Here is a 14364-nt window from a genome sequence, read left to right on the forward strand (position 1 = left end):
GATAAAAGTAATTAATCAAATCAAAATCAAAATCAAAATAACAATCAAATGAACCCCTCTCCTTATTGTCTCCAACCACCACCAACTCCTCTCTCTACTACTCAACTCGCCTCACTACTAACCCACAATGGCCACCTGCAAATTGGTGGCTTTTAAGGGAGAAGCAAGAGATGTCACAAAGGAGGGCAGGTCCTTGTCACTGTGGCAACAGTGGCCCCTCCTGAGAGGTGATGCTTCTCTGTCAGAACTTCTGTTCTGCGTCCTTCTGCAGGTTTTCTGTCCTGGGCGGCATCTCCAGGGTGGGCTGGGAATGTCCCCCCCCCCCATCCGAAACTCTGGAGAGCTGCTGCCAGTCAGTGCAGGCTACTTGAAGAAGGATATTGAGCAGCTGGAAGGTGAGCAGAGGAGGGTGACCAGGCTGATGAAGGGTCTGGAAACCAAGCCTGATGAGGAATGATTGAGGCAGTTGGGTATGTTTAGCCTGGAGAAGAAGAGACTGAGAGGAGAGAGGAGAGCCATCTTTCAATATCTGTGGGCTGCCAGAGGGATCAAGCTTGTTTTCTGCTGCTCCAGAGGGGAGGGCAGGAGAGGAGATTCAGACTAAACATTAGGAAGAATGTTCTGATGGTAAGGCTCTCTGGGATGGTGGTGGACTCTCCTTCCTTGGAGGCTTTTAAGCAGAGGTTGGATGCCAATCTGCAAGGGATTCAGCTGCAGTTTGGGGAGCACATAGCACTGGCCTACTTTACAGGGTTGTTGTAACCACACAGGGCTGCTGAGCATCTGAAAGTGCCTGACAAATGTGGAGCCTTCCATTTCATTGTGAGGAACAGCTGCAGCGCATCAGGAGGCGTCCCTCAACTTTTGTTTCTTCTCTCTCCTGCAGCCAAAGGGGCCCGTCTGGATTACCAAATAGGCAGAGTAGGCACTGGCCTATGGGCCCCACACTTTTTAGGGGTCCTGCGACAATGGAGAAAGTGACAATCAAGCTTTCTTAGTTCAATGTTATTCCAGTGTGCACATGAGGCCTGCCCCCCGACCAGATTTTGACTGCCAAGGGGCCTCCACAGGGTTTAATTCAGCACTGCCCTGTGAATGGGCAAGTATACCAAAAGGAGCATCTCCACCCCCATTGTTCAGCCCGGACACTGAGATCCAGCTCCAAGGGCCTTTTGGCGGTTCCTTCCCTGGGAGAAGCAAGGTTACAGGGAGGGCCTTCTCAGTGGTGGCAACTGCCTTGTGGAACGCCCTCCCATCAGATGTCAAGGAAATAAACAACTCTCTGATCTTTAGAAGACATCTGAAGGCAGAGGAGTAGGAAGGGGAGTAGGTGGGTGCAGAACGCCACAGGTGTTTCGTGAGCCCATTTTTTAAAACAAAAACCCTCATATTTTTGTCATTTTGTCACCCCCCTCAGTGACCCCCCCCGCACCCCCTTCCTCCACCACTGGCTCTTCTTGTGTTCTAATTAAGCTCTTTAAGAGTGGTGCATATCTGCACTGGTGCTTTTTTTTTGCAGTTGTACTCACACAGCACCTCCGCTTCCTGCAGTCCACATCAATAGTGGGCTGCAAATGAGCGAAATTAAGTAAAAAAATTAATTCATAATAAATTCTCATCATGAAAAACAGGTTTTAAGTGCTTATGCTCACAATGTTAAGTAAATAAATCAGAAAATAACACTTGCAACTGCATCTTATATTTCCTTCTTTTAATAATTTCAATTTGGGGGTGACAATAAATTTTATGCACTGGGTACCACCCCTGACCGTGCTACGCCACTGGGGACAGAGGGGTCTTTTCCCATTTATGAAGGAAGTGTCCCAAGGGTCACAATTTGGGAACACCATTTATTTATTATAGATTGGACAACCATATATAGGTAAATATCTAATATACTAAAATGTTCTGTCTGTATATCTCCACCACTCTCTTCATTAAACCTATGGACAGGCGCATGTCAAACTTTTGGTCAAAATAACTTTTGACTTGGATGCTGGCTGCAGGCTGATCACCACTGCATAGAAAGGGAAAACGTTACAGAATTTGCAAATATTGCAACAGTAGCAAAATATGTGGACTATTGCAGAAAAAATGACACATAAGTTGCAGCTCTCCAAGGGCTGAATTCTACATGGTGGGATTTTATTATTTATACTTTGAATACAGACTTAATTGTCTGCACCATTATGTGAAATTTTGCTATATCGAAGGACTTCTGTACTCTAAATGTTAAATTATGTTGGAGCTGTGGGTCTTGTTCTGCTACTATACAGTTACTTATACTGTATACATTTCTGTTTCCCAAGGAAAGGATTTTTGCAACCCATTTTCTGAGAACCTTGACCACACTTTCGTTTCTATTCTTCTGGGATACTTTTTGTTTCTGTTTCCCAGAAGTTCCTGGAGGGCAGCCTTAGTCATGGAGAGGGACTGAAAAGAGGGTAAGGGAAAGTGAAGAAAAGAGGATCTAAAGTTGAGCTCTGTGTAGCTGAGGAAGTGGAACCCTTTGGCAGTTTCTGATCATGAAAAGGCACCACCATTCGTTCGTTCACACATTACCTTTGTATTTCTTGGGTTTCCAAATCTTCAAATGTTAGCAGCAGCATTCAGCGGAGTTGCCTGATGACTCTGGAAGGCTCCTCTCCAGAAAACACTGTCTGGCAGCCACTGGTCTCAGAGATCACTCTAAACCTCTTCTTGACTACAGTAGCTGGATGTGCGTGTGCACAGGCATGCGCACACACAAATAATTACATTTAGGACACCCATAGTTCTTTATTGGAATTGATTCCTATATGATTGCTGATGCGAAGAGTTTCTGAGATTTATCCAAGTTTAATGACTCAAAAAAGAGGAAAGGGAAGGCTCTTGTGTGTAGTGTAGAAGCAAATGCGGCATTTAATGTAATCATAGAATTGTAGAGTTGGAAAAGACCTCCAGGCACCATCTAGTTCAACCCCCTTGCAATGCAGAAATCTCTACTAAAGCATCCATGACAGACGGCCATCCAACTCCATGTGACAGCCCTTTAGATAGTGGAAGATGGCTATCATATCGCCTCTGTTTCCTCTTGCCCAGGCTAAACATATCCAACTCCCTCAACCATTCCTCATAAGGCTTGGTTTCCAGACCCTTGAAGTAGTCTGGCAGGAAAAGAGCCTGAAGCTTGAATTTTAAAAGGGAGACAGTAGAATCTGAGGTACTAGCAGAGTTACATGTAAACTTTAATACACTAGATCTAGGGTGCTTTAACATACCCCTCCCCAGGAACAATTAGAACTATCAAAATCTTTAGACATTCCTCTGACTAATAAGAGCCTTAGATCACCAGAAATCCTAAAAAGTCTCTAATAATGAATTACAGAATATTGTGTGTGTTGGTGCTGGGGGGGTTTTTTGGGGGGGGAGGGATGATGAGCAATCTTAAAAGATGGGGGGATGCAATTATATTTATCTAGCAGAATTTCAACAATTAAAATTATGGCTGTTCCAAAATTTACTTCTCTGTTTTACACATTGCCAATGGAGGCTCTACTTTATATACTCCAGTGATGGCAAAAAAGAGAGGATAGGGTATTTTCAAAATAAAAGCCCTAGGACAGCCAAATATTTTTGATATAAGGACAGTGGTACTGGTGGCTTAGCCATACCATATATTAAAAATTACTATGAGGCTTGATGTATTTTTTCAAGGAGGAAAATGGTGGGCAACACATCCAAATAGAATACCACTTACTGAATTGACCCTGGGAACTCAGCCAGCCAGAACTTACCCAGTCCTTGTTCCACTGGAAAGCCAGAGGAAGGGCCTGGGTTGTGCTTTGTATACTTCTACTGCAGAGCGCCATCCCCATGCCTGCTTGTGGCTGTTGTTCATGCTGGGAAAAGCCAAGGGGACTTGCAACTTGAGTTGCTGCCCAGTGAGGAGTGTGGCATCATCTGACATCTGGACCCAGCACTTTGCTTGATGTTTGAGGTTGCTTGTCTGCCATCTCCCCTGACGTTGGAGGAAGCATCCCTAGTGGGTATTGGGGTCCCCTGGTCTTTGGACACAGATTCCTCCTCCTCCACCGATTCTGGACCAGGCTCGGTCCTGACAAAAAGGTTTTACAATGCTTCTGGGAAATGCTCAGCTTAAGACCAAGAGGCTTTCGTTTTAATAACTGTGGTGGATCAAATACTGAGGACGTGTGTTTTTCTCATACAAACCTTGGGCGCTGGAGGCCTTGTCAGGGGTTGCTCATTTAGAGGGGCACAGAGAAGAAGACAATCTCTTGGATATGAAGAGAAATGGCTTCTGTGACTCAGAGCAGAAGTGGGGGACCTGTGGGGGACAGTTGTTGGACTCCAATTCCTCATCATCCCTCACCACTGACCATACTCCCTGGCACTTTTAGTGTTAATGGGCCACACCTGGGGGAATGTTGGTTGCTCCAAAAAAATGGGATGCTATCCTCAGGGCTACACATCTGGTGCACAAGATTTAGGTACCAGGTAAGATTTTTCCTGTTGTCTTTGTCCATGGAGTTTTCTTGGCAGGGATACCGGAGTGGCTTGCCGGTTCCTGCTCCAGGTGAATCACGTTTGGTCAAAACTCTCCACTATGACCTGTCCATCTTGGGTGCTCTGCTTGGCATAGTTCATAGCTTCTCTGAGTTATTCAAGCCCCTTTGCCACGGCAAGGCAGTGATCCATGAAGGGGATCCTCAACTGATTGGTTCAAAATTGGGAAAGGAGTACGACAAGGCTGTATATTGTCTCCCTGCTTATTTAACTTATATGCAGAATTCATCATGTGAAAGGCTGGGCTGGATTAATCCCTAGCCGGAATTAAGATTGCCGGAAGAAATATCAACAACCTCAGATATGCAGATGACACAACTTTGATGGCAGAAAGTGAGGAGGAATTAAAGAACCTTTTAATGAGGGTGAAAGAGGAGAGCGCAAAATATGGTTTGAAGCTCAACATAAAAAAACCCGAAGATCATGGCCACTGGTCCCATCACCTCCTGGCAAATAGAAGGGAAACAAATGGAGGCAGTGAGAGATTTTACTTTATTGGGCTTCATGATCACTGCAGATGGTGACAGCAGTCACAAAATTAAAAGACGCCTGCTTCTTGGGAGAAAAGCAATGACAAACCTAGACAGCATCTTAAAAAGCAGAGACAACACCTTGCCAACAAAGGTCCGTATAGTTAAAGCTCTGGTTTTCCCAGTAGTGATGTATGGAAGTGAGAGCTGGACCATCAGGAAGGCTGATCGCCGAAGAATTGATGCTTTTGAATTATGGTGCTGGAGAAGACTCTTGAGACTCCTATTGACTGCAAGAAGATCCAACCTCTCCATTCTGAAGGAAATCAGCCCTGAGTGCTCACTGGAAGGACAGATCCTGAAGCTGAGGCTCCAAGACTTTGGCCACCTCATGAGAAGAGAAGACTCCCTGGAAAAGACCCTAATTTTGGGGGAAATGGAGGGCACAAGGAGAAGGGGACGACAGAGGACGAGATGGTGGGATAGTGTTCTCGAAGCTCCCAGCATGAGTTTGACCAAACTGCGGGAGGCAGTGGAAGACAGGAGTGCATGGCGTGCTCTGGTCCAGGGGGTCATGAAGAGTCAGACACGACTAAACAACTAAAGAACAACAGCAAGATTTTTCCTATTAATCTGGTAATTTCATTTATGTTAGTTTCTTCTTCTTCTTCTTCTTCCCTGCCATTCACCCTGAGGTCCCAGGGCAGGTTACAACAATGTTAAACACAACATTAGCAACAATTTAAAACAACATTAAATTTCAAAACTAGGGTGCCTCCTAAATATATATATATATATCTCAAGTCAATTGTCAAACACCAAGGTAAAAGGTTCTACTGTTTCAGGTCTGAGTGCTGCTGCTGCTGCTGCTGCTGCTGCTGTGAAATATAAACCACTTTGAAAATTTTTGCTTAAAAACCCCTCAGGGGAAAAGAAAGTAAGTCAGGGGTATAAGCAAGCAAGCAAGCAAGCAAGCAAGCAAGCAAGCAAGCAAGCAAGCAAGCAAGCAAGCAAGCAAGCAAGCAAGCAAGCAATGATCAATCCCGGATTCCGTAACTCGTCTGCCCATTTTAGGGACTCTAGACAAGCGGCTCTTTTACGCAAGTGCCCTCTAGAGGGCAAAGAGAGATTTGCATCCCATCGAATAGCTCCCGTCCCTTCGCCCCTTAACTGATGGATGCGCTTTCCAGGTCCCTGCCGGGGGGAGCTGCCGCTTTTGCCCCCCCCCCCGCGCCGTCTTTTGTTTCTGTTCTTCACTTTCGTTTCTATTCTTCTGGGATGCTTTTTGTTTCTGTTTCCCAGAGGTTCCTGGAGGGCAGCCTTAGTCATGGAGAGGGACTGAAAAGAAGGTAAAAGAAAGTGAAGAAAAAATGATCTAAAGCTGAGCTCTGTGTAGCTGAGGAAGTGGAACCCTTTGTCAAAATTACAAAGTGAATGAATACAACCTAAAAAGAAGACCATCTCTAAAATGTACAATTTGCAGTTAGAGTGGGAACTGAAGGATGAAACAACCAAAGAAGTAATGATAAAGTGGGCAAAGGATTTTGGTCATACAATCCAACTGGAAAATTAGGAAAGGTTGTGGAAGGTGGATATCAATTTCACAGCCTGTTATATGATAAAAGAGAACATGATGAAAATGTTTTACCGCTGGTACCTCACTCCGGAAAAATTGGCTAAGATTTACAAAAAGCAGTCAAACTTATGCTGGAGATGTAAGAGGGAACCTTTTATCACACATGGTGGGGATGTAAAATTGTCAGGAAATTTTGGAAAGAGGTATATGAGGAGCTGAAAAAAATATTCAAAATTTAATTTGCCAAAAAGCCAGAGGCGTTTTTGTTAGGCCTAATATCAAATGACATTCCCAGAGATAAGAAAAATGTATTCCTTTACGCAACAGCAGCAGCCAGAATACTGATTGCAAAGAACTGGAAGGGGGAGGAAACCTGCAGGGGTAAGCAAGGAAACAATAAAAGAATCAGCTGAACAATAATAAAATTATAATAACACAACAAGACGGAAGAAGTTAAAAAAAAATGAGATCACACATGGGTGGAGGGGAACGGGGGTATAGGGGAATCTGAAATATTATTTATAATATAAAAGCTTTAATATAGTATTTCTGTGTTGTATTTGTATACAGCAAAGAGAAGTTTAGAGTAATTAGGTTTATTTAAATTTACTTAATTATGTAATAGGTTTACGTTAGAAAGTGAATATGGATGTTGAATTTGATGTTTGTAATTTTTATTTTTTCGGTTTTGGAAATAAAAAAAGAAAAGAAATAAAAAATAAAAATATATCTCTCAAGTCAATTGTCAAACGCTAAGGTAAAAGGTTCTACTGATTCAGGTCTGAGCGCATGGCTGCTGCTGTTGTTGAATGTAAACCACTTAAAAACCCCTCGGGGAAAAGAAGGGGCATCAATCAATCAATCAATCAATCAATCAATCAATCAATCTGTAATGATGATAATGATAATCAATCCCGGATTCCGTGACTCATCTGCCCATTTTAGGGGCTCTAGATGAGCGGCTCTTTTACGCAAGCGCCCTCTAGAGGGCAAAGAGGGGCTTGCATCCAACCGTCCCTTGGCTGCTGAGCTGATGGATGCGCTTTCCAGGTCCCTGCGGGGGGAGCTGCCGCTTTTGCCGCCCCCCCCCGCGCCGTCACGTCCGGAGGCGGGCTGGCCGGGCTGGCCGGGCTTGCCCGAGCATGTTGCTTTCGGTTTCCCCGCAGTCCGCCTTGAAAAGCCTCCCGCGCGCCGCCCCGAGTCCTCGCTGCGTTTGTTGGGCGAGTCAGGGAGCTGTAGATCATCCGGTGAGTCTTACTTGGCCAACTGGGGGGGGGGGACCCCGGGAGTTTCCTTCTTCTTCTGTCCTGCTGAGAGGGAAATCGCAAGGTTCTGTTCTTCGGTTTTTTAAACCCCGCGAGGAGTGCGATTTGCCACCCGGTTTGGTTTTGCTTTCCCCCCTCTGGAAGCGCGTCCCAGTGATTTCCTGCACTTGCTCCCGAGTTTGTGGGTGTGCATTGGGGGTTATAGCATGTAAATCGCTTTCCTGGACCGAAGCCCGTCAGGTTGAGCCTTCCTGCTCTCCGGTGGCGGCCGGCCGACGCTCCCGAAGCAGAGCCTGGCAGGCAGTGAGGACCTTCCTTTGCTCTTGGTCCCGCTACTTAGCACAGTATTCAAAGGTCTGCTGCTGCCCCAGACCAGGGGGCTCCATTTGGCTCGCATAGCTGTTGATCCTGAAACCCCTGTCAGCCAACTTAATTGTATGTTTTGGACTTTGAGATTCATGAAATTGTATACTTGTTATCAATGTATGTTGCCTTGGAAATGTTACTGTCTTGGAAGGTCACTTAGAAACAGCTTAAACCAAAAGATAAACAGATTGAATAGTGTATCCAACATAAAGCCATACTGTACTCTGAGTAGAACCATTGACATTAAAGGACATGATTAGTGCTGGCCCATTAATTTCAATGGGTCTTCTCAAAGCAAACATTGGATACAACCCAGTAAGTTTTGCTAATAGGAGAGGAAAATACATATCGCCCCTCAATTCAGTTTTAGCAGTTTGTCGTGTCTCTAGGCTCATCCTCTCCTGATGTCGTCTTCTGCTTATTTTTTTTAAGCAGCAGCCACTTGTCTTCTGGAACACGCTGCACTCCCTTCATCACTGGGTTGTCCTTTTGAGTTAACTCTCTAGTTCTGTGACGTTGTGTGTGCATGTGACAAGAAGAGCATTCTACATGTTTCCATGCTACATTCACACATTATGCCCCCTGCTGTTTCATTCTTGCATGCCTTTTGAACTAGGATTGAATGGAGCTTTTTTTCCATTGCCAGATGATGAGAACAACACTTTTCAGAAAGCTTTTCACTGTGACTCCAGAAACCCTTTATGGGCAGTGGATTTGGACCCTATTGGATCTGATGTGAAATTATAGATTGCTGAGAGAGAGAAGTCTGCGGTCCAGGGCTCCTGTCCATCGCTCCGGGAATGGGCATAGCCAGGGGGGCAGGGGCCGCTCCCGATCAAAATGACAAAAATCATTTTAAAGCATTGAAAGTACTCAGTTAACTGAGGTTGTGCCCCCCACCAAAGTCTGCCCCTTTGGGGGGGATATTTTTACCCATGATTTCCCCTCAACAACTCTTGAGAGGGAGGGGGGCAGCTGTCCCCCTGCCTCACCTTGGCTGTGCTCATGCCTCAGTCTGATTTTGTGACTGGGGTGGCCAGAGGTAGTACGCAGAGGGGCATTCTTCTTCATCCCATTGTCAATCCTTTTTGGTGTATTTAAAAGTTTATCCACAGTGACAGAATGCCCCACCTCTGCCCACAGAGAGTGTCAACATACCAAGGATTTGCTCCTTCAAATGGCACCTTGAACCAATTGCTGCCTGGGAGGCAAATGCCAACTTCAGCCTCCCTGGCCCCTCTTTGCTGCTCCTGTTCCTGCACCAGGTGTACTGCTGCCTGTTGAGAAGCCAGGAGGTGGAGCGGGCTAGTCTTGCCCTGGAGAGCAATTGTAAGAACTTTGCTGCATTTGCAGCTGTTTCCAGGGAGAAACCTCTGGTGTGGAGAGTTTTGTGGTGGGAGTAGAAATGCAATTTGTGCTCAATTCGTGGTGTATCTGCTGTTTTATATCTTTATTGACAATTTATTCTATTGTACTTTTGTATTTAGGCTGTAATTTCTCCTTTATCAGTCTGTTCACTGCTGGTGTGGGGGATTGATGAATTGTGCATGGAAGTGTTATGCATGCAAGCCTGGGTGGAGCTGTTACCCCGGAGAAGAGATGAGTGACTTCTGAAGTTTGGCAGTGCAGCTTAGACTGCTGTGGCATTCGTGTGAGCTGAAGCTCTGTCTCTCCACATGTAGGGGAGAACTGCGCTCATGTTATTGAGTTTCCTTATGGCCTGGTGGTGTGGATTTAATCCTGCTTGCGTAAATAAAGATTCTAATGTTCTTTTCCTCTGTGCCAGCCAGCCATGGCAGCTCTGCAGGACTTCCAGACATTTGTCTTCCTTGACCTTGAAACCACCGGCTTGCCCCATGACCAGCCTCGCTTGGCTGAGCTCTGCCTCTTTGCTGTGCACCGCCGTTCACTCCAGTGCTCTCCGCTGCCGGGCACCCCCCAGCTACCCCGCATCATAGACAAGCTCACTCTCTGCGTTGATCCCCAAAAGCCCTTCACCCTTGAAGCAGAGAGGATTACTGGGCTGAGCAACCAAAACCTGGAGGAGAATTGCAAAGCAGATTTCAACCGCGGTGTGGTGGATATACTAAAAGGGTTTCTGTGGCGGCAAATGGGCCCCGTCTGCTTGGTGGCTCACAATGGCCTTGGCTTTGACTTCCCCCTGCTTCGTGCAGAGCTGTGGCGAGTGGACACTGACCTGCCCCCGAGCACCGGCTGCCTGGACACACTGCCAGCCTTGAAGGAGCTGGAAAGATCTCCTGGCATGAGCTACCAGCTTGGGGCACTGTTCCGACATTTCTATGGACGTGAGCCTATTAGGGCCCACTCAGCTGAAGGTGATGTGGTCACTCTTCTGCTAGTGTTTCTTGCCAAAGCCCCTGAGCTAATGACATGGGCAGCTCGTAATGCGCAGAGCTGGGGGGAGATTCAGCCTATGTACCTCCTAAGCAGAAGCAGGAACTGATAGCAAGAAAGATGACATGACCTCTTTCCCCACAAGTGCACATCCACACAGATCAAACCTTGAAGTGTCCTCCTGTACAGGGCTACTTCCTGTGTGCAGTGGAAATGGACTTTTGTACTGTGAGAAGTTAGTGGTGTACGGCAAGGACTCTTCTTGTGCCCAGACCTTGGTTTGGGGGGGGGGTGTGTCTGCAGCATTTCTAATCTTGTATTGGACACCTGTTGATAAAGTGGCTAATTTCTTATCTATCACTTGGCTCTGGGTGGGGTTTCAAGGTCAGCTGCCTGTTAAAGGAGCACTGGGATCCCATACAGTCTCTGAGAATGTTTGTTTGTAAGAGATAACAGGGGCTTGGAAAGAACCACGGCATAGTGAAGGCCCTGCGTCCCAGCCCCTATAGGAGTCCATCCACTGCTCTTCTGAGGGGTTCCGAGGGTCTGAAGGAGCCATAAGTATTGCTTATTCTGTCTGTAATCCAGCTAGGATAAGCACCTCCCATCCTTCACTCATGGGTTTGGTCACTGCATTTGGAGCCAGTAAAAGAACCAGTCCTGTTGGCAACACACTGCAGTGACCAGCCGCGGAAGGCCAGCAGATGCAGCAGTTGGAGACTTTGGCTTGGAGTTGTGGGGCTCAGTGTCACATCTCCACCATAAATCTCAATGGGTAACTTTGGGCACTGCCTCTCATTCCTGATGGGCGCAGTTTTTAAAAGGTGAAACCAGTGTTGCCTAAAAACGAGTTTTAGCTACATTTTAGTAGGTTAACTGCTTTGAAATAGCTTAGGGATTTAGAGAAGCCGTCCTGGTTTCTGATTTGATCCCAGAACGTCCTGCTTTTTCTTAGGATGCCCCTGTTTTCATTGGAGAAATGTTGGAGCGTATGGCAAAGGAGTGTCATAAGGAGGAAAGGTACTAAATAGATATTTGGTAGTATAGTTTAGCAATGATGCTTCCCTGTTTCAGATAGAGGGAGTCCCCAGGACACATTCTTCCCACTCCAGACATGTTCTATTGCGGGGGGGGGGGGGTGGCTAATCTTTGGACTCCATACTTTCCATCCAGCATGGCCAACAGGGATGATAGAAATTTGTGGTCCAGCAACATCAGGGTTTCCTGTCCCTGGTCTAAAGGTACTTTGATGCAGCCACGTTGCTAACATTAGGCAGTGCCTGGGTGGGCTACTGCTTGGAAGCCCCATGTATGATGCTCTGAACTCTGAGGCTGTAGTCCCATACACACAGTTCTATGGGGTTTTCTGAGCAGACATGCCTCAGATTGCACTGCCAAGGAAACAAAGGGTATGAATGTGATAAAACGAATTAACAAGAATAATTTATCTAAACTTTTTTGTAGGGGAATTCATTTTTATTTGGGAGGGGAGGGGGGATAAGGCACAACCTGCTCCCATATGTCTACAGTGGTACCTCCGCTTATGAACTTAATTTGTTCTGGAGGTCCGTTTGTAACCATTCATAACCCAAGGTGTGCTTTTGCTAATGGGGCCTCCAGCTGCTGCTGCACACCCAGAGCATGACTTCCACTCGCATCCTGGGGCAAAGTTCACAACCGGGAGCATCTACTTCCAGGTTAGTGGAGTTCATAACCCGAAGCATTCGTAAGGAGGATGGTATGCAACCCAAGGTTCCACTGTATTTACTGAAGTAAAAAGTCTATTCACTAAATTTGGTGAAAAGGTGATAGGGAGAATTATTTTTGAAATGTGCATGTATGGCTATCTTTCTACAACTCTACATTATAAACAATTGTGAGGTTTTTGCATTGTCCCTTCTTACCTACAGAAAGACAACAGATGCCAAGGATTTTTTTTCTTCCTGAGGTTATATGGAAGTAGGGTATAATTTAGGTGTCCTATCATTAATCATTGTATAAAGCAGCTATTTAAGTATTAATTAAAACATTCAGAACATACCAAGTTACATATGAATTGCCATAATGAACTTATGTCTCATGACAGTAATCATACTTAGCATTTTAAGAGTGTTAATTTCCCAAATACATTGTTAATCACTGTCCTCTGTAAAGTTGCTCTCTATTATTATCAATGCACACCAGTGCTTTATGGGGCTGAAATTTGATGAACTGGTGTCAAATCTGAATGAGAAGTCCTACAAAAGAAAGTTATGAGGCAGGTATTGGGGCTTCCTCCTGGGACTCTGTTGGCTCATCCGAGAGCTGAGTTGGGTCTCCCCTCAATAGCGGCCACATTTGATCTAGCCTATCTTAGCTACTGGCATAGACTCTGCGCCTTTGAGGACCATATTCTCACCAAGCTCAGCTGGTTGGAGCAGCTAAGGACAGGAGGTTGGGTACAAAAGTGTCAAGACAAGCTTAGGGCTTGAAATCTCCAAGCGGGGAAATATTTATCCCTTAGCGAACTTAGAAATTGGATATTTGACCATGACGCCAAGCAAGCCAGAGCATTCACAATCGCTGCCTGTTGCTCTGTTTGGGACCCTCAAATTAAGGACAACCATTCAAGGCCTCACTACCGTGGGATGCTGACTTCCCCACTTAGGGCCTTTGCATAGGGCCTTTGTTGAGCTTCGGTTTCAGCAGATGCCCTCAGCATCCTTAGAGGGGAGATACCTTGGAATACCTCAGATGGCATGGAAACGCATTTATGGGTGTATTCAGGTTGAGGATGTCTTGCACCATTTGTTGATTTGCCCCTTATATACGGTGCCCAGAGAATTTTTATCTCCTATTTTTATTGGTTCTCAGATTGATACCCCCAGGAAGTGATAGTTAAACTCTCTACAAATTACTTATCTGTAGCCAAATTGCTCTGGCAGCTAAGAAGCTTTGCTTGTTATATTAATGCATTGTGATTTTAAATTTTGTGTTCCAAGCGTCTATGCTGTAGACTTTTTTAGACTTATGTTTGTGATTTTAGAGGAATGCCTTGCTTTTGCCCTCTGCGTGTGAAGGCTTTGGCTATATACAATTAATTTAACTGAATTAATGCATCAAAAAAATATTAACAATGAATTGCAGAATATGGGTGGGGCAGACTGAAAGCGGCTTACCGCTGGCGATTGCAACCCTATACTTACTTACCTGGGAGTAAGTCTGTTGAACTCCTCAATGAACTTAGTTTTGCATAGACACCAATAGATTGTGCTGAGGTATGTTTTGAACTGGGGACTTCTTAGTTCACAGCTCAGTCTATTAGCTGCTATGCTCTCATCATCACCACCAGGTGCCTTCCATGTTCAGTTGCTGGTTGTCAGTATTGGCTCTTCAGGAGTATTTACAGATGGCTATCTTCCTGCCTCAGTGCCTTATATTTGTCTCTATTGAATCATGCTTTGATTGGCCTGATCTGCTGCTGGATTAACTAAGACTTTTCAAGAAGTCATTTGTGCTGCTCACCATTGCAACATCTTATGGGCAGTGAATTACATAAATAATTGTGGGTTCCTCCTAGGATATACTTCCTGTTTATTCTGTAAGCCTGTTGCCTGTATATTTCATTAGTGGCCTGATTTCTTGTGTGTGCCTCTCATTTATTCTGTTGCAGTGCCCAATAAAAGCTCTTTTTAAAATTGCTGTTAGTCTTCTACTTTATGTTTTGCAGTGTCAAATGCCAAGGCCAAAGGTGTACAACATTTAGTCAGTTCATCAGGTAGATTAA

General features: G+C 45.4%; 1 protein-coding gene across 3 annotated transcripts; it reads left to right on the forward strand.

The window, feature by feature from the left end:
* Nucleotides 1–68: 68 nt before the first annotated feature.
* On the forward strand, nt 69–14275 carry LOC310834987 (three prime repair exonuclease 2-like). 3 transcript variants are annotated; one of them, XM_083719620.1, is made up of 3 exons: nt 69–395; nt 7779–7859; nt 10034–14275. In XM_083719620.1, the coding sequence occupies exons 1-3, from the start codon at nt 128–130 to the stop codon at nt 10705–10707; spliced, it is 1023 nt and encodes a 340-aa protein (XP_083575746.1). In that variant the 5' UTR covers nt 69–127; the 3' UTR covers nt 10708–14275. The 3 variants fall into 3 exon arrangements, with proteins under 3 accessions (XP_083575746.1, XP_083575747.1, XP_083575748.1); XM_083719621.1 differs by lacking the exon at nt 7779–7859 and having other exon boundaries at nt 70–395; XM_083719622.1 differs by lacking the exon at nt 69–395 and having other exon boundaries at nt 7558–7859; nt 10030–14275.
* The last annotated feature ends 89 nt before the right edge of the window (nt 14276–14364 follow it).

This window comes from Podarcis gaigeae (assembly GCF_964106915.1).
Source record: "Podarcis gaigeae genome assembly, chromosome: 17".
Taxonomy (NCBI): domain Eukaryota; kingdom Metazoa; phylum Chordata; class Lepidosauria; order Squamata; family Lacertidae; genus Podarcis; species Podarcis gaigeae.

Bases quoted from the DNA above. Each gene is read 5' to 3' on its own strand.
- LOC310834987 (XM_083719620.1), top strand. From the start codon at position 128: ATGGCCACCTGCAAATTGGTGGCTTTTAAGGGAGAAGCAAGAGATGTC. The intron at 396-7,778 runs GTGAGCAGAGGA...GTTTCCCCGCAG, and splicing joins GGATATTGAGCAGCTGGAAG to TCCGCCTTGAAAAGCCTCCC. The intron at 7,860-10,033 runs GTGAGTCTTACT...TGTGCCAGCCAG, and splicing joins AGGGAGCTGTAGATCATCCG to CCATGGCAGCTCTGCAGGAC.